The sequence below is a fragment of the Hypanus sabinus genome, chromosome 7, assembly GCF_030144855.1.
Source record: "Hypanus sabinus isolate sHypSab1 chromosome 7, sHypSab1.hap1, whole genome shotgun sequence".
NCBI classification, from domain to species: domain Eukaryota; kingdom Metazoa; phylum Chordata; class Chondrichthyes; order Myliobatiformes; family Dasyatidae; genus Hypanus; species Hypanus sabinus.
In genome coordinates this window covers 176335087-176363086 of record NC_082712.1, presented here as the reverse complement: position 1 = coordinate 176363086, position 28000 = coordinate 176335087, and the positions used below count along the sequence as shown (strand labels likewise).

The window sequence follows — 28000 nt, the reverse complement described above, 5'->3', positions numbered from 1 at the left end:
GGCGAGAGTTCTTCACTCTCAAACAGTTGCAGCTATCCTGGTTAAACAGTAACTGGGCAGTGGCTGTTGGTATCTCCGCTGTCCTCCACTTGGCTGGAGAACTGTACATCTCTTTCTGACTCTCTCTCTCTCTCTGCCTCTTTCTCTTTCTTGCTTTCCCAGTCTCCTGCTGCTCCTCTCTCTTATACACTCTCCACTCTGACCATGATGCTGATATCTCCTGCTAAGCTCTTCCTGCTAGTGATAATGCTTCACGCCAGTGCAGTCACAGACTCGATATCAATGCAGAATTCGAATGGTAAGCCTGAATTTACTTCTTTAATGATTTTCATAGTTAAAGAAAAGAGGTTGATTATTACTACAACAGTGACTAATAGTCATAGAGTCATATGTAGACCGGTATGGCATAGAACCAGGCCCGTCAGTCCGTGCCAAACCATTTAAACTGCCTACTCCCATCGACCTGCACCAGGACCATATCCCTCCATACCCCTACCATACCTGTACCTATCCAAACTTCTCTTAAACGTTGAAATCGAGCTTGCATGCACCAGTTGTGCCGGCAGCTTGTTCCACCCACTCACGACCCTCTGAGTGAAGAAGTTTCCACTAAACCTTTCACCTTTCACCCTTAACTCATGACCTCTAGTTCTAGTCTCACCCAACCTCAGTGGAAAAAGCCTGCTTGCATTTACCCAAACTGAATTTCTCATAATTTTGTATACCTCTATCAAATCTCTCTTCAATCTACTACATTCTAGGGAGTAAGGTTCTAACCTATTCAATCTTTCCCTATAATTCAGGTCCTCCGGTTCTGGTAATATCCTTGTAAATTTTCTCTGTACTCTTTCCAACTTTTTTTATATCATTTTTTATATCAGAACTACACATAATACTCCAAATTAGGCCTCACCTACATCTTGTATAACTTCAACATAACATCCCAACTCCTGAACTCTGTACTTTGATTTGTGAAGGCCAATATGTCAAAAGCTTTCGATATGGCTCTACCAAGCTGTGAACATCTGCAGAGGGAGAGGAATGGTTGACATTCTGGGTCAGGATTGGTTCCACTGCTGGTTCTAATGGGGATGAGTCCAGATCTGAGTGTTGACTATCCATCTCCCTCCACAGATGCTGCCTGACCCACTGAGTTCCTCCGGCAATTTTCACTTTGCGTGAAACTAACTTTCCTGTCTGTTTCTCATGCAAGCAGTGAAATGCGGTGTTCCTTCAGAGTGGGGAGGGGTCCGGAGCCGGTTCAGGTTGCGGAAGCGGATTGTCGGAGGCAAGGAGTTCCAGCCTGGAGAGCACCCTTGGCAGGTAGGTGGGATTCGATTCACGGGTAGGCCTTCTCAGCCCTCACCCAAAACTCCAACTGATCATTTCCTTCCATAGATGCTGCCTGACTAACTGAGTTCCTTCAGAATTCTGTGTACATCTTCTCACATTCAGTCATGTTCATCTTCTTCTGTAGGTGTCTTTGAAACGGCGTAAGCGCCATCTTTGTGGAGGGACGATCATCGGAGCAAAGTGGGTGATAACGGCTGCTCACTGCTTACGGGACAGGTACAGACCCAACGGGTGCCCTTTCGTCATTGGCTCGTTCTTCAAAACAGTCCATTTGTATCAATAAGTAACTCTGGATATTTTTTATTGCAATTCCTCCCTTGTTGATATTCTACTGCCCAGTCTCTGGGATATGGATCCAGGTGCGGGATTCCCTAAAGGATAACTTGCAGGTTGAGTCGGTGGTGAGGAAGGCAAAAGCAATGTTAGCATTCATTTTGTGAGGACTGAAGTGTAAGAGCAAGGACATGTTGCTGAGGTTTTATAAGGCATTGGCCAGACTGTACTTGGAATATCATGAGCAGATTTTTGACCCTTTATATAAGAAAAGATGTGCAGGCATTGGACAGGGTCCAGAAGAGGTTGAAGAGAATGATTCTAGGAATGGAAGGGTTAATGTATGAGGAGTGTTTGGCTCTGGACCTGTACTTGCTGGAGTTTAGAAGAATGAGGGGGGATCTTACTGAAACTTACTGAATATTGAAAGACCTAAACAGAGTGGATGTGGAGAGGATGTTTCCTAAAGTCAGGGAGTCTAGGACTAGAGGGCACAGCCTTAGAATAGAGGGATGTCCATTCAGAACAGAGATGAGGAAGAATTTCTTTAGCCAGAGGATGGTGAATCTGTGGAATTCATTGCCACAGATAGCTGTGTAGGCCAAGTCATAGAGTATATTTAAAGTGGATATTGACAGGTTCTTGGTTAGTCAGGATGTCAGATTACGGGGAGAAGGCAGAAGAATGGGGTTGAGAGGGATAATAAATCAGCTATGATGGAATGGCGGAGCAGACGATGGGTTGACTGGCTTAATTCTGTTCCTGTGTCTCATGGTCTTATGATCTTATATGTGTCCTGCCTGCCTGGTCAGTCTCTGGGATAGAGTCTAATCTGCCCAGATTCTCTGGGATAGGGGTCCTTCCTTCCACGTCACTCCGGGATAGGGGTCTTCCCTTCCAGGTCACTCTAGGATAGGGGTCTTTCCTGCCAGGTCAGTCTCCAGTATAAGGGACCTGCCTGCCCAGCCAGTCACTGCTCTGCCTGATCACTCTCCGGATAGGGGAGACTCTAGCAGTATGCCAGAAGTTTGAGAGCGTCGGGGGGGGGGGGGGTGCAGAAGTGCGTGAAGTTACTATTACTAGGGAGAAGATTCTTGGGAATCTGAAAGGTCTGGAGTTAAGTACGTCACCTGGAGCAGATGGTGTACACCTCAGGGTTCTGAAAGAGGTGGCTGACGAGATTGTGGCGGCATTAGTCATGAACTTTCAAGAATGAACTTATTCTGGCATGGTTCCGGAGGAATGGAGAATTTCAAATGTCGCACCACTTTTCTAGAAGGGGCAAAGAGTGGTAATAAAGGGAGCTTTTCCGGTAGGTTGCCAGTGATTAGTGGCGTTCCACAGGGATCTGTGTTGGGACTTGGATGATTTGGATCATTTGGATCATCACGTCAATGATTTGGATGGTGGAATTGATGACTCTGTGGCTAAGTTTGCAGATGAAACGAAGATAGGTGGAGGGGCAGGTAGTTTTGAGGAAATAGAGGGTGCAGTAGGACAGAGATTAGGAGAATAGGCAAAAAAGTAGCAGACAGAATACAGTGTAGGAAAGTGTATGGTCATGCACTTTTGTCGAAGAAATAAAAGGGTCAACTATTTTCTAAATGGAGGGGAAATTCTGAGTTGCAAAATTCTGAGAGTCCTTGTGTAGGATCCCCTAATGTTAATTTGCAGGCTGAATCAGTGGTGAGGAAGGTGAATGTGAAGTTTGCATTCATTTCAAGAGGACTAGAATATAAAAGCAAGCATGTAATCAGCTCCAGAATCTCTTTAGCCACCTCTTTCAGAACCCTGGGGTGTACACCATCTGGTCCAGGTGACTTATCTACCTTCAGACCTTTCAATTTCCAAAGAGCCTTCTCTCTAGTCGTGGTAACTTCATACTCTATGTGCCTGTGACTTTTCTGGTTGGCTGCCAGTGACTAGTGTTCCTCAGGGGTCAGTATTGGGACCGCTTGTTTTCACATTCTTTGTCAATGATTTAGATAATGGAACTGATGGCTTTTGGGCAAAGTTTCTGGATGATACAAAGACAGGTGGAGGGATAGGTAGTGCCGAGGAAGCAATGTGATTGCAGCAGGACTTAGACGAATTGGAAGAATGGGCAAATAAGTGGCAGATGCAATACAGTGTTGGGAAATGTATGATAATACATTTTGGTAAAAGGAACATTAGTGTGGACTATTATCTAATTGGGGAGAAGTTTCAAACATCAGAAATGAGGGACTTAGGAGTCCTCGTTATGATGCCCAGAAGGTTAATTTGCAGGTTGAGTCTGTGGTGAAGAAGGCAAATGCAATGTTGGCATTTATTTGAAAGGGAATAGGATATAAAAGCAAGGAGATAATGCTGAGGTTTTATAAGACACTAGTCAGGCCACACTTGGAGTATTGTCAACAGTTTTGGGCCCTATATCAATGTGTTGTCATTGGAGACAGTCCAGAGGAGGTTCATGAGGATGATTCTGGTATGAAGGAGTTAACACACGAGGAGCGTTTGACAGCATTAAGTCTGTAATTGCTGGAATTTAGATGAATGCATGGGGATCTGATTGAAACCTACTGAATGTTGAAAAAATGAGATAGGGCAGATGTGGAGAGGATGTTTCCTCTTGTGGGGGTACCCAGAATTAAAGGGCATGGCCTCAAAATTGAGGGGTGACTCTTTAGAACAGATGTAAGGAGGAATTTGTTTAGTCAAAGAGTAGTGAATCTGTGGAATGCTCAGCCACAGACTGTGGTGGAGGCCAAGTCCGTGGGTATATTTCAGGCGAAAGTTGATTGTTTCCTGATTGGTCTGTGCATCAAAGGATATGTCAAGAAAGCAGATGTATGGGGTTGATTGGGTCCAGGATCAGCCACGATGGAATGGTGGAGCAGACTCAATGGGCTGAATGGCCTAATTCTGCTCTGATGTGTTATGGTCCCTTCTGTACAGGTTCTGCCTTCCCTGGAAGAGAGCCGAATGACCCAAAAATCATATGCCCTCCCTCCTGCACGAACTCCTTAGCCACGTCTTAAACTCTATAATCTTCCTAGTTCTCATTTCACTAGCACGTGGCACGGATAGCAATCTGAGATCACAACCCGAAAGGCCCTGCCCTTTACCTCAGCACCTAACTCCACGAACTCTCTATTCAGCAGCTCGTCACTCATCCTAACCATGTCATTTGTAGCTGCATGGACCATAACGTCAGATTATCACCCTCCCACTCGATCCGAGATATTCCGGACCCTGGCACCTGGGATGCAACATAGCTTCTGGGAATCCCATTCTTGCTCACAGAACCTCCTACCCATTCATTCTCCTTTCTCCCGAATCCCCTGTCACCACCGTGTGCCTCTTCTCCCCCTTCCCTTCTGAGTCACAGAGGCAGACTTAGTGGGAGAAACTTTCCCTTCCCCAACAGTATCCAAAGTGATATAGCTGTTACTCAGGTGAATGGCCGCAGGGATACTCACACTGGCTCCGTAACCCCTTTCCCCTTCTTGACTGTCACTTGTTTCCTGTGTCCTGCACCTTGGGTGTAACTACCTCACTATATGTCCTATCCATCACCCCCTCAGCCTCCTGAATGATCATCCGGTTCCAGCTCCAACTCCTTAACGTGGTTTGTTAGAAGTGGCAGCTGGATGCACTCCTTGCAGTTGTAGTCATCGGAGTCCCTGGAGGTCTCCCTGCTTTCCCACATCCCACAAGAGGACCATTTCACTCTCCTACCTGGCATCTCTACTGTCCTATCTTAGCAGATATAAAGAAGAGAAGGAAAGAAAAAGCTTGAGCTTTCTTTCCTTTGCTTTCTCTGAGTGAAGCTTCTCTTCGTTGAAGCCTCTGAAGCTCTAAGATCACCACTATAACAAAGTCTGCTGTGATGATTGACCCTGCCTTCCTTTAATTTGCTTTTACTAATCAATCCCAAATGCTGACTGGTCACTGTTCAAAGCTCCATTATTATTACCAATCAGCACAGATTATGGGGCTTCTGGTTAGGAAGACCAGGATCCAATTGCAGAGGGAGGTACAGAGGCCCAGATTATGTAGCTTATTGAGCAGGACTGTGGGAATGATGGCGTTAAACCCTGAGCTATAGTCATCGAACAGCATCCTGTCACAGGTGATCTAAGGCTGGGTGAAGAGCCATTGAGATTGCATCTATTGTGGCCATAGGCAAATTCCAGTGGGTCAAGGTACTTGCTGAGGCTGGAGTTGATTCTCGCCACGGCCAAACTCTCAAAGCATTTCATCACCATAGATGTGAATGCTCCTGGACAATAGTCATTAAGGCAGCTCACAGTACTCTTCTTAGGCACTGGTACAGTTGTTGCCACTTTTAAGAAGGTGGGAACTTCCATCGGTAGCAGTGAGAGGTTGAAAATGTCCTCGAATACTCCCGCCAGTTGGTTGGCACAGGTTATCAGAGCCTTACCAGGTACTCCACCGGGACCTTCTGCCTTGTGAGGGTTCACTCTCTTTAAAATCAATCTAACATCAGGCTCCAAGACAAAGATCACAGGGTCACTGGGTGCAGCAGGGATCTTCACAGCTGTAGTAATGTTGTCCCTCTCAAAGTGGGGGTAGAAGGCACTGAGTTCACCTGGTAATGAAGCATCGCTGCCATTCATGGTATCAGGTTTTGCTTTGTAGGGAGTAATGTCTTGCGGACCCTGCTAGTGTTGTTGTGCATCTGATGTCGCCTCCAACCTCATTCACAATGGTCTCTTTGCCCTTGAAACAGCCCTCTGCAAATCATACCTGGTTTTCTGGTACAGGCCTGGGTTGCCAGACTCGAATGCCACAGATCTAGCCTTCAGCAGACTGCATACCTCCTGGTTCATCCATGGCTTTTGGTTTGGGAATGTACAGCAAGTCTTAATCTATACAGGTCTTAATGAAGGTGGTAACAACTGCAGCATACGCATCCAGATTTGAAGTTGAATCCCTGAATACAGTCCAGTCCACCAATTCGAAGTAGTCCTGTAGGTACTCCTGTGCTTCCCTTGTCCATATCTTCTTGGTCCTCACTACTAGTGCTTCAGTCTTCAGTCTCTGCCTATACTCAGGGGGTAGAAGTACAGCCAGGTGACCAGACTTCCTAAATGAGGGCATGGAATAGCACGGTAGGCATTCTTGATGGTGGGGTAACAATGGTCCAGGGTATTGTTTCCTCTGGTATTGCAAGTCATCTGTTGATAATAATTATTTAGTGACTTTTCAAGCTGACCCCCAAAATGATGGTGAAGGTGTCAGGGTGTGCTGTTTCATGCAAGTTGCTCAGATAATCTAGAGCCTGTTTGACATTGGCCTGAGGTGGAATGTACAGTGCTACCAAAATGATCACAGAAATCTCCTGCAGGACGGCACTTAATTGCAAGATATCCCAGGTCTGCTGAGCAGAATTGGGATAACACTGATATATTTCTGCACCAAGAGGAGTTGATCATCACATGGTCCTAATGCCCCTCTGATATAGCACCCTAGCTCTGAGACCTCCAATTTTATTTACTGGAGACTGGAAGCTTGCCACCAAGACAGTCGGCATTGGTAATCAAAAACCTTGTTTCCCTGATGGGCAGCCACGTTTCCTTCAAAGAGTTTGATGAGAAGTTCGACCATAATAGCCATTGTTTCCATTGGTGTTAAGCAGCGATAGATTGTTCAATCACATAAAAGCTTCTTTATTAACTGTACATACGTTGGAAGCAGTTGTGATTCTCGGCTGTATCCGGCTGGAACAGGAATATTGTCTCATGCTCATTATGTTGTACAGCAAAGGGGTTGCCTGAGGGCATCCCGGAACATTAGAAATCAAAGCTGGAGGATACCTCTTGGTCCTTTAGCCTCACTTCAACAGCATTATTACAGCACCAGCAACCTGGGTTCGATCCCGTTTGCTTGTGTGGGTTTCCTCTGGGTTCTCTTGTTTCCTCCCACATTCCACAACATACAGTTTAGTGGTTTAATGTTCCTAAGTGTTATGGTCTTCAGGTCTAATGTGTAGGTGATTGGCAAAATCTGTAAGGAGTTGATGAGAATCCAGTGTTGGGTGGTGGGGTGGAGTAGAGTCTCTACCAAAGGTGATCCTTCCCTCCGCCAACTTGCAGGTCACCCTTGGGGCAAGGTATAATACAGGCTTAGCACCCCCTCCCCTCCAGATCAGGGACATGTGAAGCCATGGGAGCAGGTGGTGCAAATCACAAGTCCTGGTTATGTAGCCACTGACACCAGGCAGACAATCTCTGAAGAGTATTGATAATGGCTGGGGTCACCCGTCTGCCCAGAAGAAGGCAGTGGCAAACCAAGAGCAACCATGGTCATGCAAAGAGCATGATCGCCCATGTCAAACATGACACGTAATAATGATGATGATGAAATGGGTGGTTGATGACCAACATTGACTCAATGGGCCAAAGGGCCTGTTTCCCTGCAGTATGGCTGTAGGTGCCTGATGGAGGGGTGTTTCTTCTGCGTTGTTACTCTTTGCTTATTCCCTCTGTACTCAGGAAGATCCTGTCAGTGTTGACGGTGACAGCAGGGGAGCATCATCTGAACAACATGGATAGTAATGAGCAAACGCGGACTATCAAGCGGATCATTGCCCATCCCAAGTTCAAGGCTATCTACCCCGTGGAGTTTGATGTCGCTCTTCTGGAGCTCAATGGCAACTTCACCTTTGGTAACTTCTGGTGAAAAAAACTCTTATTTCTAGAGTAACACAAAATATGCTAGAGAACTCAGTGGCCAGGCAGCACTTATGGAGGAAAATGAACGGCTGACCTTTCGGGTGAGATCCCTCATCTAGACTGGAAACATTCCCCTCCATAGATGCTGCCTAATCCATTGAGTCCTCCAGTGCTTGGTGTGTTGCCTCGCATTCCAGCATCTGCCATCTCGTGTGTTTTATTTTACTTATTCACCTGTTTCCCTTGAAAACTTTTGTTCTAATGTATACATCCTCAAGGCTTTGGTAGATCAGAATCAGAATCAGGTTTACTATCACTGGCATAGGTTGTGAAATGTATTGTCATGTGGCAGCAGAATATTACAATACATAATAATAAAAATATTTGTAGATTACAATAAGTATTTACAGTCCTGTACAGAAGTCTTAGGTATATGTATAGCTGGGGTACCTGACTTTTGCACGTGCTATATTTGTTAATGTGGAACAGAGATCAAGTTTGTAAATCTGCCTAGAGCAAAGGATGCACAGGTTTATCATCACTCACATGTGTCATGAATATTTTTGTTCCAGCAGTACAATGCAATACATAACATTACTACAGTACTGTGTATCGTGCAAAAGTCTTAGGCATTCTAGTGATAGATATATATATATATATATATGTGTGTGTATCTAAGACTTTTGCACAATGGATTGGGGGGGTCTGCCTTTTTTGAGCAACTTCACTCCACCTGCAAAGAGCAGACCTTCATGGTGGCAACCATTTTAATTCCTACCACCATTCCCATCTGACGTGTCAGTTCATGGCCCCCTCGAATGCCACAATGAGGCCACTCTCAGATTGAAGGAGAAACAACCTGATGTCATGAACATTGATTTCTCTAACTTCCAGTAGTGTTTCTTACTCCTTCCCCCTTCGTCACTTCCACACTCTGGCCCCCTCTTACCTCTTCTTCTCACCTGTCTAACACTTCCCCAGTTCCCTTCCTCCTGATCTTTTCTCCATGGTCCACTCTCCTTTCTTATCAAATTCCTTCTTCTCCAGCCCTTTACCTTTTCCTCCTATCACCTCCCATTTCTTAATTCATCCTCCCTCCCCCACCCACTTGGCTTCACTTATCACCTTCTAGCTTGTCCTCCTCCCCCACCCCCCCAATTCTCATTCTGGCTTCTTTGCCCTTCTTTTCCAGTCCTAAAGAAGGACCTCGGCCCAAAATGGCGACTGTTTATTCATTTCCGTAGATGCTGCCTGACCTGTGGTGTTCTTCCAGCATTATGTTTGTGTTACTTAGGTAATTAAGAACTAGTTTAACTAGTTGTGGGCTGAAGGGTCTGTCCTTGTGGTCTGGAGTCTGCACCCCATTTGGGAATTGCATCCCAGTAACTGTTGTGTCTGTGTTTTCCCATTCTAGATTCCCATGTTTATCCGGCCTGCCTTCCTGGAGTGAATGATACTTTTGAGACGGGAATCATCTGCACTGCCACTGGCTGGGGGCGTCTGTCTGAGAGTAAGGCCTAGTTTTGGGAAGTAGGTGTGGCAAAGCCCGGGGTCTGAAGATGTAGACCTGTTGACTAAGAGGAGATCAGGAAATCCAGCCAGGATTCATTATGATTTCCTCATGGACAACAGGTCTGTGTCTTATTCTAGCGCTGTAATGTGCACACACCACACCAGTATATGTTGGTAATTATCAGATTTTTAACTTTTACTTTAGCCCTTCACCCCTTCTGGTGTACAGGCCACTGATAGCAGCTCATCAGATGCTTTCACTTCTGGGCAAAGATCCTTCCTCTCCCAAGGATGAGGTCTTTGGAGCTTCCGTTGGCGTCTCTGTAGCTCTGTTTTTTCTAACCCCATGCCCAACCCTCCTCTCTTTGCAGCCATGGCAAGGTTAGATTGTCTCTCCTAAATCTCTCCCACACCTTGTCCATGAATTTGGATTATCAGAGCCTGGGAGCAGCTTCACTCTCTCTGCTCAGCCACCATCTATCATGACCCTGTCCAGTCCAACAAAGCTCTGGAGGGAAACAGGCAGCCCACGTTTCAGGTCGAGACCTTCCAAAAGACGTAAGAGCAGAATTGGACAATCTGGCCCATTGAGTCTGCTCCACCATTGCATCATGGCTGATGTATTATCGCCCTCAGCCACATTCTCCCTGCCTTATTTATTTAATTATTGGGATACAGCACGGAACGTGGCAGAGGTTGACAGATTCTTGATTAGTCAGGGCATGAATGGTTAGAGGGAGAATCAGGAGTTCGGGGCTGGGAGAGAGATGGATCAGCCATTATGAAATGGCAGAGCAGATTGATAGACCAAATGGCCTAATTCTGTTCCTGTAACTTATGGTCTTATGGATCAGGCCCCGCTGACACTTCAAGCCATGCCACCCAGCAACTCCTGATATAATGCTAACTTAAACACAGGCCAATTTACAATGACTAATTAACCAGATAACTGGTACAGTTTTGAACTGTGGAAGGAAACCTACGCAGTCACAGGGAGAACATACACATTCCTTACAGAATGCAGCAGGAATTGAACCTGGGTCACTGGTACTGTAAAGCATTGCCCTAACCGCTATGTTACCACACCACCCTTCCCCCTGTAACCACAATAATGGCCACCCTCCCCATACTTTTCTCTGATCACCTTAAAATTGTACCCTCTGTATTAGGCACTTCTGCCTCGGGAAAAAGTCTCTGGCTGTCCACTCTTATCATATTATACTCCTCTGTCGAGTCTCCTCTCATCTTCTTTCATGCCAAAGAGAAAAGCTTCAAAAAATTATCTCTCATCATTTGGACCTGTAACGCTGATCGGCCGTCTCCCTCCACAGACCCTGTGCTGGATTCACTGAGTTGATACAGCAGCTTGTGTGTTGCTCCAGATCCCTCGTATCTCCCCTCAACCTTCACTGTTCCAGGGAGAGGAATATCTGCCTCTCCACCAAACCTTAGGTCTGAAATCCCTTTTCCCCAGACCATTTTTCTCAGCTGCTGTAGTGATTCCTGTTTCACTCATTCGAGGAAATGTGCTTCAAAGTCTGAGCCAGCGTTAAATTGTATGTCACAAGCAGCCCTTGAGAAGACCATCAGACCATGACATATTGTACGAGCAGAATTAGGTGATTTGGCCCATTGAGTCTGCTCTGCCATTCCATCATGGATGATTTATTATCTCTCTCAACCCCTTCTTCGGCCTTCTCCTTGTAACCTTTGACACCTTGACTAATCAAGAACCTATCAACTTCTGCTTTAGATATACCCAATGACTTGGCCTCTGCAGCCAGCCGTGGCGATGAATTCTATAGATTCACCACCCTCTGGCTAAAGAAATTCCTCCTTATTTCTGTTCTAGATGCACATCCCTCTATTTTGAGGCTGTACCCTTTTGAGACTCCCTCACTATAGGAAACATCCTCTCCACATCCATTCTATTTTTGATAAATTTCAATGAGATTCTTATCCACCCCCCCCCCACCATTCTTCTAAACTCCAGCAAGTACAGACCCAGAACCGTCAAATGCTCCTTGTACGTTAACCCTTTGATATCCTGGAATTATTCCCAGAGAAGGTGGTGGTGACTTGCCTTCTTGACCCACTGCAGTCCTTGCGATTTCCTGTTAGGGAGGCAGTTCTATGATTTTGACTTAGCGACCATGAAGGTCTCTACTTGCTCCTAATAAACAGGTGTCTATATTTATTCCATCTCTTGTCCCATCTGCATATCTCAGTGTTAGCCCCACATGTGTCAGATCAGCCATTGTCATCCCTGTACCAAAGAACGCTACACCTACAGTACTAATTGACAGTCAGCCAGTGGCACTGACATCACTCGTAATGAAGTGCTTTATGGACATTCAATGCGTCTACACACAGTATATACACCAGCTTATGTATTTATATTTATTGTGTTCTTTATCTTATTGTGTTTTTCTATGTGCTGCAGCGGATCCAGATAAAGAATTATTTTGTTCTCCTTTACACTTGTGCACCGGAAGTGAAATTAGGGTGGTGGGGTGGAGATACATCTCTATCAAAGGAAGTGTAAGGCACTCCTTCCTACTGCTAGCCTGGAGGTAACCCTTGAGCAAGGGGTAGCACCTGCTTACCCTCCCTCCCACTGATCATGGTCAATTGAAGCCCTGTTAGAGGGGGTGGGTGGTCGTATAAGGAGTTGGTGCAAATCACAAGTCCTGGTTATGCAACCATTGACACCAGGCAGACAATCTCTGAAGAGTATTGATAATGGCTGGGGTCACCCATCTTGTAAAGACACCGCCCAGAAGAAGGCAATAGCAAGCCACTTCTGTGGCAAAATTTGCTAAGAACATTCATGGTCATGGAAAGACCATGACTGCCCACGTCAGACAACATGGTACGTATGAATGAAGGAATGACTGGAAATGACTGAATTCTTGAATCTCTGTGCTGTCCACTAGATGGGAAGTTATCGAACACTCCGCAGGAAGTTGAGCTACCCATCGTGGACCTCCAGAGCTGCTTAAACTTGATTAAGCTGTTAATAAAACAGTTCAAGGGTGAGACGCTTCTCTGCGCGGGGTTCCCCGCTGGGGGAAGGGATGCCTGTCAGGTAAGGAAGAGAATAAAGGAAGGATTACGTTTGTCTGGCATCCTGCATGTTGTCCTAAGGCCAGCAAGGTGCTGCTAAGCTGTCCTGGCTGGCGGAAACAACTCAGCCAGCTGGGCAGCACATCGCGGTTAACACAACTTTTTATAGTACAGGCCACGCGGGCTCAATTCCCGCTGGAGTTTGTACGTTCTCCCTGTGTCCATGTGAGTTTCCTCCAGTTGCTTTGGTCTTCCACAGTCCCAAGGCAGACAGTTGGTAGGTTACTTGTTCTTTGTAAGTTGTCCTGTAACTAGGCTAGGATGAAATTGGGGTTTGCTGGGTGGTGTGGCTCGAAGGGCCGGTAAGGCCTATTTCGCACTGTGTCTCAATACACAAATAATCAAAGATCCCACTAAGAGCATTGAGGTAAAGCTTCAGTTCATAATGAAATGCAGAAGCTAAACAGAATCACACAGTACAGGCCCTTCAGCCCATAATATTCTGCTGATCCTTTAACCTATTCTAATGTCAATCTAGCTCTTCCCTTATATATAACCCACCATTTTTCTATCATCCATGTGCCTATCTAAGAGTCTCTTAAATACCCCTAGCGTATCTACCTCTCTATTACCCCCAGCAGAGTATTCCACACCTACCATTCTCTCTGCAAAAACAAAAATCTGACCTACCTCCTATAATTTTCTCCAAACACTTTAAAATTATGCCCCCTCTTATAAGCCATTTCCACTTTGGCCATCTACTCTATCTTTGCCTCCTATCATCTTGTACACTTCTATCAAGTCACCTCCCATCCTTGGCTACAAAGAGAAAAGCCCCAGCTCGTTCAGCCTGTCATCATAAAACACACTCTCTAATCCAGGCAGCATCCTGGGAAATCTCCTCTGCACCCTCTCTGAAGCTTCCACATCCTTCCGATAATGAGGTGACCAGAACTGAACACAATATTCCAACTGTGGTCCAACCACTTTTACAGAGCTGCAACATTACCTCATGGCTCTTGAGCTCTAATGAAGGCCAGCACACCCTCCACCTTCTTAACCAGCCTATCAAGTTGATGAAATAGAAACATCACTTTCTCCTTTATTAGGGAGAGAGAGAGCCTGTGGTGTGTCGAATACCGGGTGAACGAGTAGTCTTTGGAGTACTGCAAGTCTGTGTCTTTGCTGTTGCTTTGCTGCGTGCTTGAGTGCTCGGTGGTGGGTGCCAATGCTTTTTTTTTGCTGGTGGAGTGAGGGGGATCATGGCTTTGCTGCTGCTTAAGCGTGGGAGGGGGAGCTGGGGGGACTTTGGGGTTCTAACATTTAACTGTCGTTCATTCTTTGGGGGCAATACTCTGTTTTCATGGATGGTTGCAAAGAAAAAGCATTTCAGGATGTATATTGTATACATTTCTCTGACATTAAATGTACCTTTGAAAATTACGTGGCGACTTTGAGGAATCTATTGAAAAGGACCCCAAGATCCCTCTGTTCCTCCACGCTGGTAACATTCCCGCCATCAATAAGTTCCAGATGTATTACTTCACAAGTGTTTCAGATTGAAATCCAACTGCCAGCTTTACATCCTGTCAGTGTTGTTGAGGGTGAAGCATGGCCTCCAAATAGACGTGAGACCATTTCCGATCCTGAACAATTTAACACTCGCTTTCATCAGCGAGCGCAGACTGTTCCTCTGGGAATGATGCACTCACTCAGTCCCAAGCTGTGAGGGTCAGCCTAACCATTCTGCTGCCTTAAACTAACGCAGCACAAAAATTGTGAGGTGATCCACTATAGAAGGTCGAACTTGAAGGTGGAATACAAGGTTAATGGCAGAATTCTTAGCAGCGTAGAGTAACAAAGGGATCTTTGGGCCCACATCTATTGGTCCCTCAGGGTTGCCCTGCAAGTTGATAAGGTAGTTAAGAAGGAGCATGGTGTATTGACCTTCATTGGTCGGGGAATTGAGTTCAAGAGTTGTGAGGTAATGTTACAAATCTATAGAACCCTGGTCAGACCACACTTGACTCCACCATGGATGTTCTGAAGCCCGTCAGTAAAATGGAGGAGGGTTGGACACGGGGCCAGCAACCGCGTGCCGTAAAAACAGCAATGCCAGTAGAGACTCTGAAGCTCCATCCCTGGGAGAGGAAGGATTTGACACCAAGAAGATGGGCAACACCTAGGGACAACTTGAAAACCTAGCCCAGGACAGAGGACTCTGGTGAACCTCTGACCCAGAAGGAGTGGTGGGCTTAGCCAGCAGACCACACCTGGAGTATTATGTTCAGTTCTGGTAGCCTAAGTTGGGAAGGATGTGGAAACTTTAGACAGGGTGCAGTGGAGATTTACTAGGACGCCTCCAGGATTGGAGAACACATTGTATGAGGATAGGTTGATCGAGCTAGGGCTTTTCTCTTTGGAGAGAAGAAGTTTGAGGGGTGAATTGATAGAGGTGTACAAGATGATAAGAGACATAAAAAGGGTGGACAGCCAGAGACTTTTTTCTCACAGTGAAAATGGCTAATACAATGCGTTATAACTTTAGGGTGTTTGAAAGAAAGTGTGGGGGGATGTCAGAGGTAGGATTTTTTTTTAGCAGAAATAGTGGGTGCATAGAATGTGTTGCTAGTGGTGGTGATAGAGGCAGATTCATTAGAGACACTTAAGACCATAAGACATAGGAGCAGAATTAGGCTATTTGACCCATCAAGTTTGCTCTGCCATTCAATCATGGCTGATCCTTTTCTCCCCTCCTCAGCCCCACTCCCTGGCCTTTTCCCCGTAACCTTTGATACCGTGTCCAATCAATCTCTGCCTTAAATACTCCCAATGATCTGGCCTTCACAGCTGGCTGTAGTAATAAATTCCACAAATTCACCACTCTCTGGATAAAGAAATTTAAAACATCACCCCTCTATCCTGAGGCTGTGCCCTCTTGTCCTAACTCCCCCACCAAGGGAAACATCCTTTCCACATCTACTCTGTCTAGGCCTTTCAACATTTGAAGAGTTTCAATGAGATCTCCCCTCATCCTTCTAAATTCCAGCGAGTACAGACCCAGAGCCATCAAACGTTCCTCATATAACATATATCATTCCCAGAATCATCCTTGTGAACCTCCTCTGAATCCTCTCCAATGCCAGCACATCTTTTTTGAGATGACGAGCCTGAAACTGTTCACAATATTCAAGGTGAGGCTTCACCAGTGCCTTATAAAGCTTCAGCATCACATCCCTGCTCTTATATTCTAGACCTTCTGAAATTAATGTTAACATTGCATTTGCCTTCCTCACCACCAACTCAAACTCTAAGAGACACTTAGGTAGGCAGATGGATGATAGAAGAATGGAGGAATATGTGGAAGGGCAGGGTGAAACTGATCATGGGGTAGATTATAAGGTTGCACAAGATCATTGGCCGGAAGGTCTGAGTTAGTACTGTGCTGAGTTGGCAGAACTGACATGAGGACTGGAATTCCCTTCTCCTTTTCCCACAGAAGGCATTGAAGAGTTAAACTTCACGAGGTAGCTTTACCATGATGCTAAAATTGTGATGTGCAGAACGTTGAACAAGTGTTCAGGTCTGGGAAAGTAATATCACCAGAGGGGAAAAACTCCTAAATTTCTCTTAAACAGCTGCTGAATTATGTTTTGGGAAGCATCCATTATAGGAAACATGACAGCTGGTTTATCATAGAGTCAGGAAGTAGCACAGTATAAAAGAGACCCTTCCATGCTGACCACAGCATCAACCCTGTTAGTCTCACTTCCCCATGTTTGGCCCATAATCCTTCAAACCCCTCTTCTCCATGCATGTTCAAAGTTCGAAGTGAATGTATTATCAAAGTACACACTGTATATGACACCTTATACAACCCTGAGATTCATTTTCTTGCAGGCATTTGTATTCCCCCCTGTGACCACGGGTGCTCCAGTTTCCTCCCACAACCCAAAGCTGTACTGGTTGGTAGGTTAATTGGTCGTTGTAGGTGGTCCTGTGATTAGGCTCGGGTTAAACCAGGGGATTGCTGGGCAGTGTGACTTGGTGGGCCAGAAGAGCCTGTTCCGCACTGTACCTCAATAAGTAAATAAATACGATGAAGTAACAAAACAAATGAGCAAACTAATAATAATAAATACATGTGCAATAAATATCAAGAAAATAAGACAAAGAGCAGGAACATGTCAATGATGGGGCAAGTGAAGTTGAGTGAATTATCCCCCCTGGTTTAAGAGCTTCACAGTTGAGAGGAGGAGCTGTTCCTGAACCTGATGGTGAGGGTCCTGAGGCTCCTGTACCTCCTTCCTGATGGCAGCAGCATGGATGATGAAGGCCTCTTCAATGTTCATTAAATGCTGCAAATGTACCCACCTCAATCACTTCCTCTTGCACCTCATTTCATACACTCATCCCTCAAGTTTATTGTCATCTGACTGTACATATATACAACCAAATGGAGGAACGAACAGTGCACAAAGAAAACATATATCACACACAGCATATAAACCAAAATATGACCATAAATAAGTTCATAAATTATAATTCAAAGGGCACAGGACAGGTAAACAGTAAACTGTAAACCTACAATGTAAAGGTCAGGTCTGTTATAAATCTCTCCCCTCTTGTATCTGTGTCCTCTAGTTTTAGACTCCCAAACCCTGTGTTAATACTACTTGTGTCCTCCTTATCCACACCACCATTTTCTAAACTGCTATGAGATCATCCCTCATACTCCTGTACTCCAGAGAATATGATCCATTGGTCAACCTCTCCCTATAACTCAGCCCTCTAGCCCTTGCACCATCCTTGCAAATCCCTTCTACACCCTCTCCAGTTTGACGAAGTCTTTCCTATAATGGGATGATGAAAACTGTGCACAATACTTCAAGTCGGTCTCACCAATGACTTGAATTACTGCAACGTGATGTCCCAACTCCACAACTTGATACCCTGATTGGTAAAGCCAACGTGCAAAGTGCTTTGTTTGTGTGCAGCCAATTTTAGCGAACTGTGTGCTTGCACTCCCAGATACCTCTGTCCGACAACACTAGTCAGTGCTCTTGCCAGTTTGTGAATAGTAAGCTCCCAGGGAGAACAATGCACTGATAACCCGTTAACAGGGGTGTAGGGAGGGTGGAGAGGGGGTCCACTAGGTGACTGATACCCTGGTAAGGGCCACCGGTGTTTCTCTTCATCTGTGCCTTTTATTTTTATTTATTCATTTACGGGATGTGGCCGTCACCAGCTAAGCCAGGATTTATTGTCCATCCCTAGCTGCCCTTGAGAAGGTGGTGATGAGCTGCCTTCTTGAGTTGCTGCGGTCCCTGAGGTGAAGATATTCCCACAGTGCTGTTAGGGAGGGAATTCCATGATTTTGACCCAGCGACGATGAACGGGGTATGTCTCCGAGTCAGGATGGTGAGTGACCCGGAGGGGGATTTCCAAGTGCTGGTGTTCCCAGGTATCTGCTGTTCTCATCCTTCTAGATGGTAGTGGTAGTGGGTCTGCAAGGTGCTGCTTTAGGAGCTTTGGTGTGTTGTTGCAGAGCATCTTGTAGACAGTACACCCTGCTGCAACTGGTCATCGATGGTGGAGGGACTGGATGCTTGTGGAAGGGGTACCAATCAAGTGGGCTGCCTTGTACTGGATGGTGCTTTCTGTGCTAGTCATAACTGTCGTCGACAGTCCCAAGCGTGACTGCAAAAGGAGGAGGGCTGGGAATGGGGCTAGCAATCTAGAGCTACAGGAACACCTACAGAAGCCATCCCTGTGTGAGGGAGGATCTTCGATGGGCTACACCTTGACAGACTGAAAGACTGGCCCAGGGCAGAGGACTCTGGTGAGCTGCCATCGGCGGCCTCTGCCCCAGTAGGGGTGATGGGCTTAAGGAAGAAATAATTGTGCTATTCCTGTGATTTGACACGTCTCTACTTTTCTTTTCGGAGGGCGATTCAGGAGGCCCCCTGGTGTGCCGGAGTGACAGAGGTGCTTGGACCCTGGCCGGAATCTCCTCATGGGGCATGGGCTGTGGTCGTGGCTGGGAGGATAACGGGAGGAAATCATTCAAAAAAAGAGGGACCCCTAGCATCTTCACCAACGTGAAGTCCGTGATACTGTGGATTCACCAGGCCATGAACAGCGGTATGGAACTGAAGTCACTGTAACTCACGGGGATTGGCTCATCATCTCGAAGCAATGGGTTTGGACAGGGCAGCTTCTTAGAGCTGAAGCGCTCTCATTAACGTGATTGGCTACATCCACTTTACTCAAAGTTGAAAGTAACTCTGTGGTTAATGTTCTGCTGTGAGTTATTTGTATTTTTTTGTTTACACAATTTTTTTCCTTTTGACTCATGTAGGGTGACGGTTTTTGTTGTGTGGGTTTTTTCAGCCGGTTCTATTGAGTTTCTTTGTTTTGTGGCTGCCTGCAAGAAAATGAATCTGAAGTTTGTGTACTGTGTACATACTTTGATAATAAATATACTTTGAAATGTAATTATATAATTACTTAAGTGTCTCCATATACAAACCTGAGATTAATTTTCTTGTGGGCATTCACGGTAAATGGGAAGAAAAACAATCGAATCAATGAAAAAAACGCTCATGACAGAAACAGACAAATGACCAACGTTTAAAAGACAGCGAGCTGAGCAAATCCATAAAAAATAAGCAATAAATATCAAGAACACAAGTCATAGAGTCATTAAGAGTAAGTCTGTAGGTTGCGGAATCAGTTCAGTGTTGGGGTGAATGATGTTATCCCATCTGATTCAAGAGCCTGATAGCTGAGGGGTAATAACTGCCCCTGAACCTGGCGGTGAGGGTCCTGATGCTCCTGTACCACCTTCCTGTAGGCAGCAGTGAGAAGCGATCATGGCCCAGGTGGTGGGGGTCCTGGATGATGGAAGCTGCTTTCCTGCGACAATGCTCCTTGTTAATGGGATCACTGGAGGGGAGGGCTTTTCCTGTGATCGACTGGGCTGTATCTACATAGAATACAAAACCTGGATTGTACCGGGGAAGTATGGTGGTGTAGCCGTTAGCATAATGCTATTACAGTGCCAGTGACCTGGGTTCAATTCCAACCATTGTCTGCAAGGAGTTTGTACTTTCTCCCCAACGCAGTCCGGAGACGTGCTGGTGGCAACCTGCAAGTGCTATCACACTTCCAGCGCCAGCCTGGCCTGCCCAGAACTTATTAACCCTAATCGATGCGTCTTTGGAATGTGGGAGAAAATCGGAGCATCTAGTCACGGAAAGAACAGGCAAATTCCTTACAGACAGTTGAAGGAATTGAACCCGTGTCACTGGTACTGCTAACCACTGCACTACCTCGCCTTGCCAAGGATTTACTATCCGCTCTCACTGTGTATCACTCACCACTATTCTGCCTCTTCGATACCTTCTTGTCCCTTTGTCTCCTTGCCTCTTTCCCACATATACAGTACTGCCTTCAAATTGTTCCTTATTCAACCCTCTACCTCTCAGTGAATGATGCTGTTAAACTAAATTTATTTATTTAATTTAGAGATATTGCCCTTCCTGCTCAACAAGCCACACTTCCCAGCAACACAGAATTACCCCTACCCTATCAGATCTTTTTTGCTGGTGGAGGGGGGGTTGTTCATTGTCTTGCTACTACTTTTGTATGGGGGGGAGCTTGCGGGTCTTTGGGGTTCTAACATTTTAACTGCCATTCATTCTTTGGGGCACTCCTCTGTTTTCATGGATGGTTGTGAAGAAAAAGAATTTCAGGATGTATATTGTAGACATTTCTCTGACATTAAATGTACCTATTGAAACCCTATCCATGGGGCAATTTACAGTGAACAATTGTCCTACTAACCGGTACATCTTTGTACTACTTGAGGAAACCAGAGTACCCAGAGGAAAGCCATGTAGTTCATAGGGAGAAGGTACAAACTCCTTATAGGCAGTGCCAGTATTGAACTCTAAACTCGATACCAAAGGTGTGAGAGCATCACGCAAACTGCGACACCTCCGTGGTGGCCCCCCAAATGTTTCTCACACCTTTACCCTCACCTCATAATTCCTTCTCAATCATTGCACGTAAAGCCAAGTTGACATGGTACAGCAGGACTGAACGTGTGTACTTTTTATTGCAGAATTAATACGGCACAGCAGATCAATCTTACCAGGTATGTTAAGCACTTTCTTAAAACCATTTGAGATTCTATGTATGAGCATTCCATTCAAGTGTCTGATAACAGTGGGAAACTGTCCTTCAGTCTGGTGTAATGTGCTTTCAGGCTTTTGTATCTTCTGCCCAACAGCAGAGGGGAGCAGAGAAAATGTTTGAGTGGGATGGACCCTCGATGATGTTGCCTGCTTCACCATGACAGTGAGAAGTGTCAATGAGGGCAGATCGGGTTGTGGTGATGTACTGGGCTATGATAAGTCTGTATAAATTGGTGAGGGTCTTTGGGGATAAGGCAAATTTTCCCAACCTTCTGAAGAAGTAAAGGCACAATTGAGCTTTCTTGGCAGTGGTTCGATGAGGGCAAATTGTTGGTGATGTGCACCTAAGAACTTGAAGCTCTCAACTGTGTCCACCTCAGTGCCATTGATAGAGACAGGTCTGCCTGCTCAAGTCAGAATCAGATTCAGGTATAATATCAGTGGCATTTGTTATCTTTATATATATAAAATAGTTAAACTAAATAATACAAAAATAGAAATAAAAAGTAGTGAAGTAGTGTTCATGGGTTCATTGTCCATTCAGAAATCTAATGGCGGATGAGAGGAAGCTGCTCCTGAATTATTGAGTGTGTGTCTTCAGGCTCCTGTACCTCTTCCCTGATGTTGGCAATGAGAACAAGGTATGGCCTGAGTGGAGGTAGTCCTTAATGATGGATGCTGCTTTTTTGAAGCACCGTTCCTCAAAGATGTTCTGGATACCACAAAGGCTATTGTCCACGATGGGGCTGACTAGGTTTACAAGTCTCTGCAGCTTATTTCAGCCCCCCTCCCCCTAATACCAGACAGTGATGCAGCCAGTCAGAATGGTACATCTGTAGAAATTTGTGAGTGTTTTTGGTGACATACCAAAATCTCCTGAAATACAGCCACTGTCTTGCCTTCTTTGCAGCTGCATTGAGATGTTGGGTCCACGTTAGGTCCTCAAAGATATTGACACCCAGGAACTTGAAATTGCTCACTCTTTCCACTTCTGATCCCTCTATGATCACTTCCTGTGTTTTGCTGACAAAATATCATAAAAATAATTCAAAAAGTAATAATAATATAAAAAATTAATCTGAAAATCAATCGAGAATCGCAAGCCAGTTCTCGACCTCTACTCATCAGCATAACTTGGAATTAGGTAGCAGAGTTGGAATTCTTTTGTTGAAGACGCATTGTGTATCAGGGTTGATTGAATTATTTGCTTGTTAAGTTGTTGAGAGAATATGTAACAGACTCTTAGAGAGGCACATGGATGATAGAAATATGGAGAGTAATGTAGGAGGGAAGGGTTCGATTGATCATAGTGTAAGTTAAATGGTCGGCTGTGTTTTTGGAACACGGCTGAGTGGAAATTGGCTGCCGAGTTTCCTGCATTACAGGACTGAATGCATCTCAAAAGCACTTCATTGGAGGTACTTTGGAATGTCCCAGAGGTTGTGAAAGCATTGTATTTATAGAACACAGAACGTAGAACACTCCAGTACAGTAAAAACCCTTTCCAAAGTACCCCCCGTGGTGCTTTTGAGGTTCATTCAGTCCTGTAATGTAGGAAATGCAGCCAGCAATTTCCACTTAGCTGTGTTCCAAAAGGCAGAACATCCAATTTGTTGGTAGGAAAGAAGCCAAATGCAATTGTTTCCAGAGGACTAGACTCTATATAAAACAAGATGTAATACTCAGGCTTTCCAAGATGTTGGTCAGTGTATTATGAACAGGTGTGTGTGTGTGTGTGTGTGCACGTGTGTATCTATGTCCACTTGTGTGTGTGTGTGTGTGTGTGTGTGTGTGTGCTCACAAGTGTGTCTCTTTATTTTTGTGTGCCTACATCTGTGTTTCTTTCTACTTGTGTGTGTGTGAGATCTGCTTTGGAAAGAGCCACTTAACCCTCCTATGGGGTTGTGACTGTGCAGCACACTTGCCTGTGACCTTATGTTTGTTTCTCGAGTAGGGGCAGATCTGGAGAGTCCAGAGGACGTGCGGCCTTCTGCAAACTTGCTCCAGGTGGTTAACTTTTCCACTGGATGTACGGATGTAATTTTGATGGGATCTCAGGGGGAGATCCAATCATCTGGTTACATTACCCAACCAAGGTATGATCCAGCACTGATACATAGAACAACCCACAATGCTGTGCCGAACCTTTAACCCACCCTAAGATCAATTGAACTCTTCCCTTTGACATAGCCCTCCATTTTTATATCATCTGTGTATCTGTCTAAGAGTCTTTTAAATGTCCCAAATATATCTGCCTTTACCACCACCCCTGGCAGCATGTTCCACACACTCACCACTCACTGTGTAAAAGAAAACTTACTCCAAGGATCTCCATACTTTCCTCCACTCACTCTAAAATTATGCCCCGTCGTATTAGCCGTTTGCGTCTTGGAAAAATGTCTCTGGTTGTCCACTTGATCTATAGTTGTGGATTCAGTTCAGAGCAATCATGAATGAAGTTATCCATGCTGGCTCTTGTGTTCTTGTATCGCAGTTGCTTGTGGAGAATTGTCGCACCGAAGAACAGAGTTATTAAGCTTGAAGTTAAAGCTTTTAACAGCATTCTGGATGGTGAAGACTGCAGGATTTCTCTCTCCGTCTTTGATGGTGCAACTCTTGCCCAAAACTTGAAGGGTAAGTCCTGCTGGAGAAATAGTATCTACCTCCAACTTGCCCAGGTGGGGTTAAAGTCTTCAAGCCACACAGGGCCATGCCACCCTGAACTCTAAAAGATAGGTGAATCTAGGTGAGAATGGGGGATTGGGAATAGTGACAGAGGCTGGAAAATATTAAGGCCAAAAGACATATGACCAATGACCTGGCCTCCCCTGCTGCCTGTGGTAACAAGTTCCACAAATTCACCACTCTCTGGCTTAAGAAATTTCTCCGCATCTCTCTTTTAAATGGACGCCCCTCTATCCTGAAGCTGTGCCCTCTTGGCCATGGGAAACATCCTTTCCACATCTACTCTGTCTAAGCCTTTAAACATTCGAAATGTTTCAATGAGATCCCCCCCTCAACCTTCTAGATTCCAACGAACCTTGGTGATGAATACAGTGCTGGTGGGGACAGATGCATTGGGCTTAATCCGCTACTCTCTGGGTAATTTCCTATCTTCCTGTGTATTCAAATTGCCACATGGTTGGTGCATCACATTACAGTGACAGCTGTAAGATTGGTGTTCATTTCCCTCCGCTCCCTGTGACCGCATGGATTTCCTCTGGTTCCTCTGGACTCCTTCCACATTCCTAAAAGGCATATGGTTCGTGTTAGTAAGTTGTGGGTGTGCTAAGATGGCGTGGCCTGGATGGAGGGGATCTCTGAATGTGGATGCTGCTTTCTTGAGGCAGCATCTCCTGGAGATTCTACTGATGGTGGTGAGGGATGTTCCTGTGACGTACTGGGCTATCCACCTCTCTCTGCAAATTCTTATACTCCTCTGCTTTCAAATTGCCATGCCAGACCCTGATACAAACAGTTTTGTACTTTGTGTAGTGAGCTAGGATGTGGGATAAGGGTGAGGGAGTGAGTCTGATCCATTGGCCTCCAGCTGGCGAAACTACCTCAGATTCTGTCTGGGCAGCCTCCAACCTAATGGAATGAACAGAGATTTCTCCAACTTCTGGTACCTCTTCCTCACTCCCAATCTCTTTTTCTCTTTTCCATTCTAGTTCCCCTCTCACCCCTTCTCTTCTCCTCACTTCCCTCTGGTTCCCCTCTCATCCATTCTCTCACCTCCCCCAGTTCCTCTCTTACCTCTTCTCATCTCCTTACCTGCTCACAGCGTCTGTCTGGAGCCACTCCTCTTTCCCTTTCTCCCATGGTCCACTCTCCTTTCCTATCAGGTTCCTTTTTCTTCAGCCCTTTTCCTCTTCCTCCTATCACCTACCAGCTTCTTACTTCATCTTTCCTCCCCCACCCACCCATCTTACCCCAACCCGATTTCACCTACCACCTGTCAGTTAGTACCCCTTCCCCTCTCCCCACCTTCTTATTCTGGTTTCTTTGCCCTTCCTTTCCAGTCCTGATGAAGGGGCTCAGTCTGAAGTATCGACTGTTTATTCACTTCCATAGATGCTGCTTGACCTGTTGAGTTCCTCCAGCATTTTGTGTGTGTTGCTAAGGAGGTAGGGTTTAGATGCAGTGCTCTGTTCCATTGGCCTCTGTCACTGCTGTACAGTTTTACGTTTCTATAAAATTGAGCTCGTATTTTTTGTTTCTTCCAGCAACACTGTGTGGTGGGCGACTTCCTCACCCCATTTGGTCCAGTGGCTCAGCATTAACCATGGAATTCACCGTCAGATCCAACAGTACTTCGGGTGGAATCTGGCTGGTTTACACCACCCAACAGCCAAAGAACAGTCAGCAATCTCTCGTGTGAGGGATGTGCTGCCAGAGAGAACGTAGGGCCTGCAATTCACTTCTGAGACAGGCCATTCAGCCCCTCTCTTCCAGCCTACATACAGGGCTCTTCCACTTCCATCCAGCTCCCTCACCAACATCTTTCTTCCTCCTGTGTTTATCCAGCTTCCTATCACTCCCACCTTTTCCATTCTCCTCGAGCTCTTCCCCTGCCCTCCCACCATGTTTGGTGTCTCTTTTGTGAAACTGAACCACTCCAGTTCACTTTGTCTCAGGATAGATTCTGCAGAATGAAATTACTCTCCAAGACCATCCAAACGAACCTTCCAAACCCACCCAGCGTAGGAAATTGACATTTGAAACTGTATTTTTAGACATGGAAGCAGAATTAGGCCATTTGGCCCATCAAGTTGACTCCGCCATTCTATCATGGCTGATTTATTTTCCCCTTCAACCTCATTCTCTGCTTTCTCCCAGTAACCAATGACACTCTGACTAATCAAGAACCTATAATCCAGCTTACATATATCCAATGAATTAGTCTCCATGGCCTTCCGTGGCAACGAATTCCACAGATTCACTACGCTAAAGCTGTGCAGAGCACTCAAACCTGAATCAAATTGAGTTCTAAGCACAGTAACGATTTTATAGTTTAAATCTGCTTATCCGTAAGTCAGGGTAAGTCTATTATCTCTGCCTGCTGCTGCCCCACTGAACAAATGTCCTCATATCTTGATTCCATTCTACTCCCCTTGGTTCAGATCCTTCCCACCTACATCCACAATACTTCAAAGGCTCTCAATCTCCTTAGTAACTTTCAATTCCCTGGCCCTGACTGCTTAATTTTCACCATAGTTATTCAGTCCCTATACACTTCTATTCGCCATCAAGAATGTCTCAAAACTCTCCGCTTCTTTCTTGACAAAGGAACCAACCATTTCCCCTCTACTACCACCCTCCTCTGTCTGGCAGAACTGGTTCCCCACCTCAACAACTTTTCCTTTGGCTCCTCCCACTTCCTTCAGACTTGAGGGGCGGCCACGGGCACCTGCACAGCTATCTACGCCTGGCCCTTCGTGACTACGTAGAACAGTCCATTTTCCAAGCCTTCCCAGTAATACTCCTCAACTCTTCCTGTGCTACATTGGCAACTGCATTGGTGGTGCTTCATGCACCTATGCTCTGCTCATCAATTTCATCAACTTTTCCTCAATATTCCACCTGCCAATTTCATAGTTTATTTCTGACACCTCCCTCCCCTTTCTTGATCTCTGTCTTCATCCTTACAGACAAACTGTCAATTGACATCTTTTACAAACCTACTGATTTCCATGGTTATCTTGGTTATACCTCTTCCCACCCTATCTCCTATAAAAATGTTATTCCCTTTTCTCAGTTTCTTCATCTCTGCTGTATCTGTTCCCAGGATGAGGCTTTCCTTAGCAGATCCACCTTCTTCAAAGAATGGGTTTTCCCTTCATCCACTATTGATGCTGCGCTCATCCGCATCTCCTCCATTTCCAGAACATCAACACTCGCACCATCTTCCTGCTGTCTTAACAATGATAGTGTGTCTCTTGTCCTTGTCTACCACCCCATGAGCCTCTGCATCCAACACTTCATCCTCTGCAACATCTGTCATCTCAAAGGGATGCTACCACTAAATATACCCTTACTTCCCTCCCCTCCGCTTTCTGTAGGGATTGCCCCCTGTGTGATTCCCTTGACCATTCATCTCTCCCCACTAATCCCCTTCCTGGCACTTAACCTTGCAAGCAGCCTAAGTGTTATACCAGCCCATTCACCTCCTCTCTCACCTCCATTCAGGGCCCTCAACAATCCTTCCAGGTGAGGCAACACCAACTGCAAATCTGCTGGGATCATCTATTGCGTCCGGTGCTCCCGAGGTGGCCTCCTCTACATTGATAAGCCCCATCGAGCACCCCCTCTCCATTTGGCAAAAGCAGAACTTCCCAATGGACAAATATTTTAACTCTGATTCCTATTCTCATTCCAACATTTTGGTCCTTGGCTTCCTCTTGTGTCAAGATGAGGCCACCCTGAGGGTGGAGGAGCAACATCTTATATTCTTTCTGGGTAGCCTCCAAGCTGATGGTATGAATATTGATTTCTTCTCCCAGTTAAAAAAAATTCCCTTCCACTTCCGTCTTCTTCTATTCCCCACTCTAGCCTCTTACCTCTGCTCACCTGCCTAACACCTTCCCCTGGTGCCCCTCCTCCTTCCTTTTCTCCTATGGTCCACTCTCCTCTCCTATCAGATTCCTTTCTCTGCAGCCCTTTTACCTTTCCCACCCACATGACCAGACCATTCACCTTCCTTTATCACCCCCCTTCCTTCCCAGTCCTGAAGAAGGGTCTCAGCCTGAAATGCTGGGCTTTTACAAATTTCCACAGATGTTACCTGACCTGCTGAGTTCCTCCAGCATTTTGTATGTGTTGCTCTGGATTTCCAGCATCTGCAAAATCTCTTGTGTTTATCCATAAGTTGTTAGAGTTTAATATGATAGAAATTAAAATGCTTCTTGAATAATT

General features: G+C 45.5%; 1 protein-coding gene across 4 annotated transcripts; it reads left to right on the top strand.

The window, feature by feature from the left end:
• Nucleotides 1-3: 3 nt before the first annotated feature.
• On the top strand, nt 4-28000 carry LOC132397419 (ovochymase-2-like). Of its 4 annotated transcripts, none has more exons than XM_059976175.1 (11): nt 4-298; nt 1217-1323; nt 1478-1569; nt 8127-8299; nt 9721-9816; nt 12755-12906; nt 18833-19028; nt 21013-21045; nt 23040-23181; nt 23580-23719; nt 25312-28000. In XM_059976175.1, exons 1-11 carry the CDS (start codon nt 205-207, stop codon nt 25464-25466), a joined length of 1380 nt encoding a protein of 459 aa, XP_059832158.1. In that variant the 5' UTR covers nt 4-204; the 3' UTR covers nt 25467-28000. The 4 variants fall into 4 exon arrangements, with proteins under 4 accessions (XP_059832158.1, XP_059832159.1, XP_059832157.1 ...); XM_059976176.1 differs by having other exon boundaries at nt 1214-1323; nt 12755-12853; nt 18843-19028; XM_059976174.1 differs by having other exon boundaries at nt 5-298; nt 1214-1323.

What these genes read in the sequence shown, in the direction of transcription:
- LOC132397419 (XM_059976174.1), top strand. Translation starts at nt 205, where the DNA reads ATGATGCTGATATCTCCTGCTAAGCTCTTCCTGCTAGTGATAATGCTT. An exon ending in CTGGAGAGCACCCTTGGCAG is followed by an intron (nt 1,324 to 1,477) that starts GTAGGTGGGATT and finishes CTTCTTCTGTAG; the next exon opens with GTGTCTTTGAAACGGCGTAA. An exon ending in TCTTGCCCAAAACTTGAAGG is followed by an intron (nt 23,720 to 25,311) that starts GTAAGTCCTGCT and finishes TGTTTCTTCCAG; the next exon opens with CAACACTGTGTGGTGGGCGA.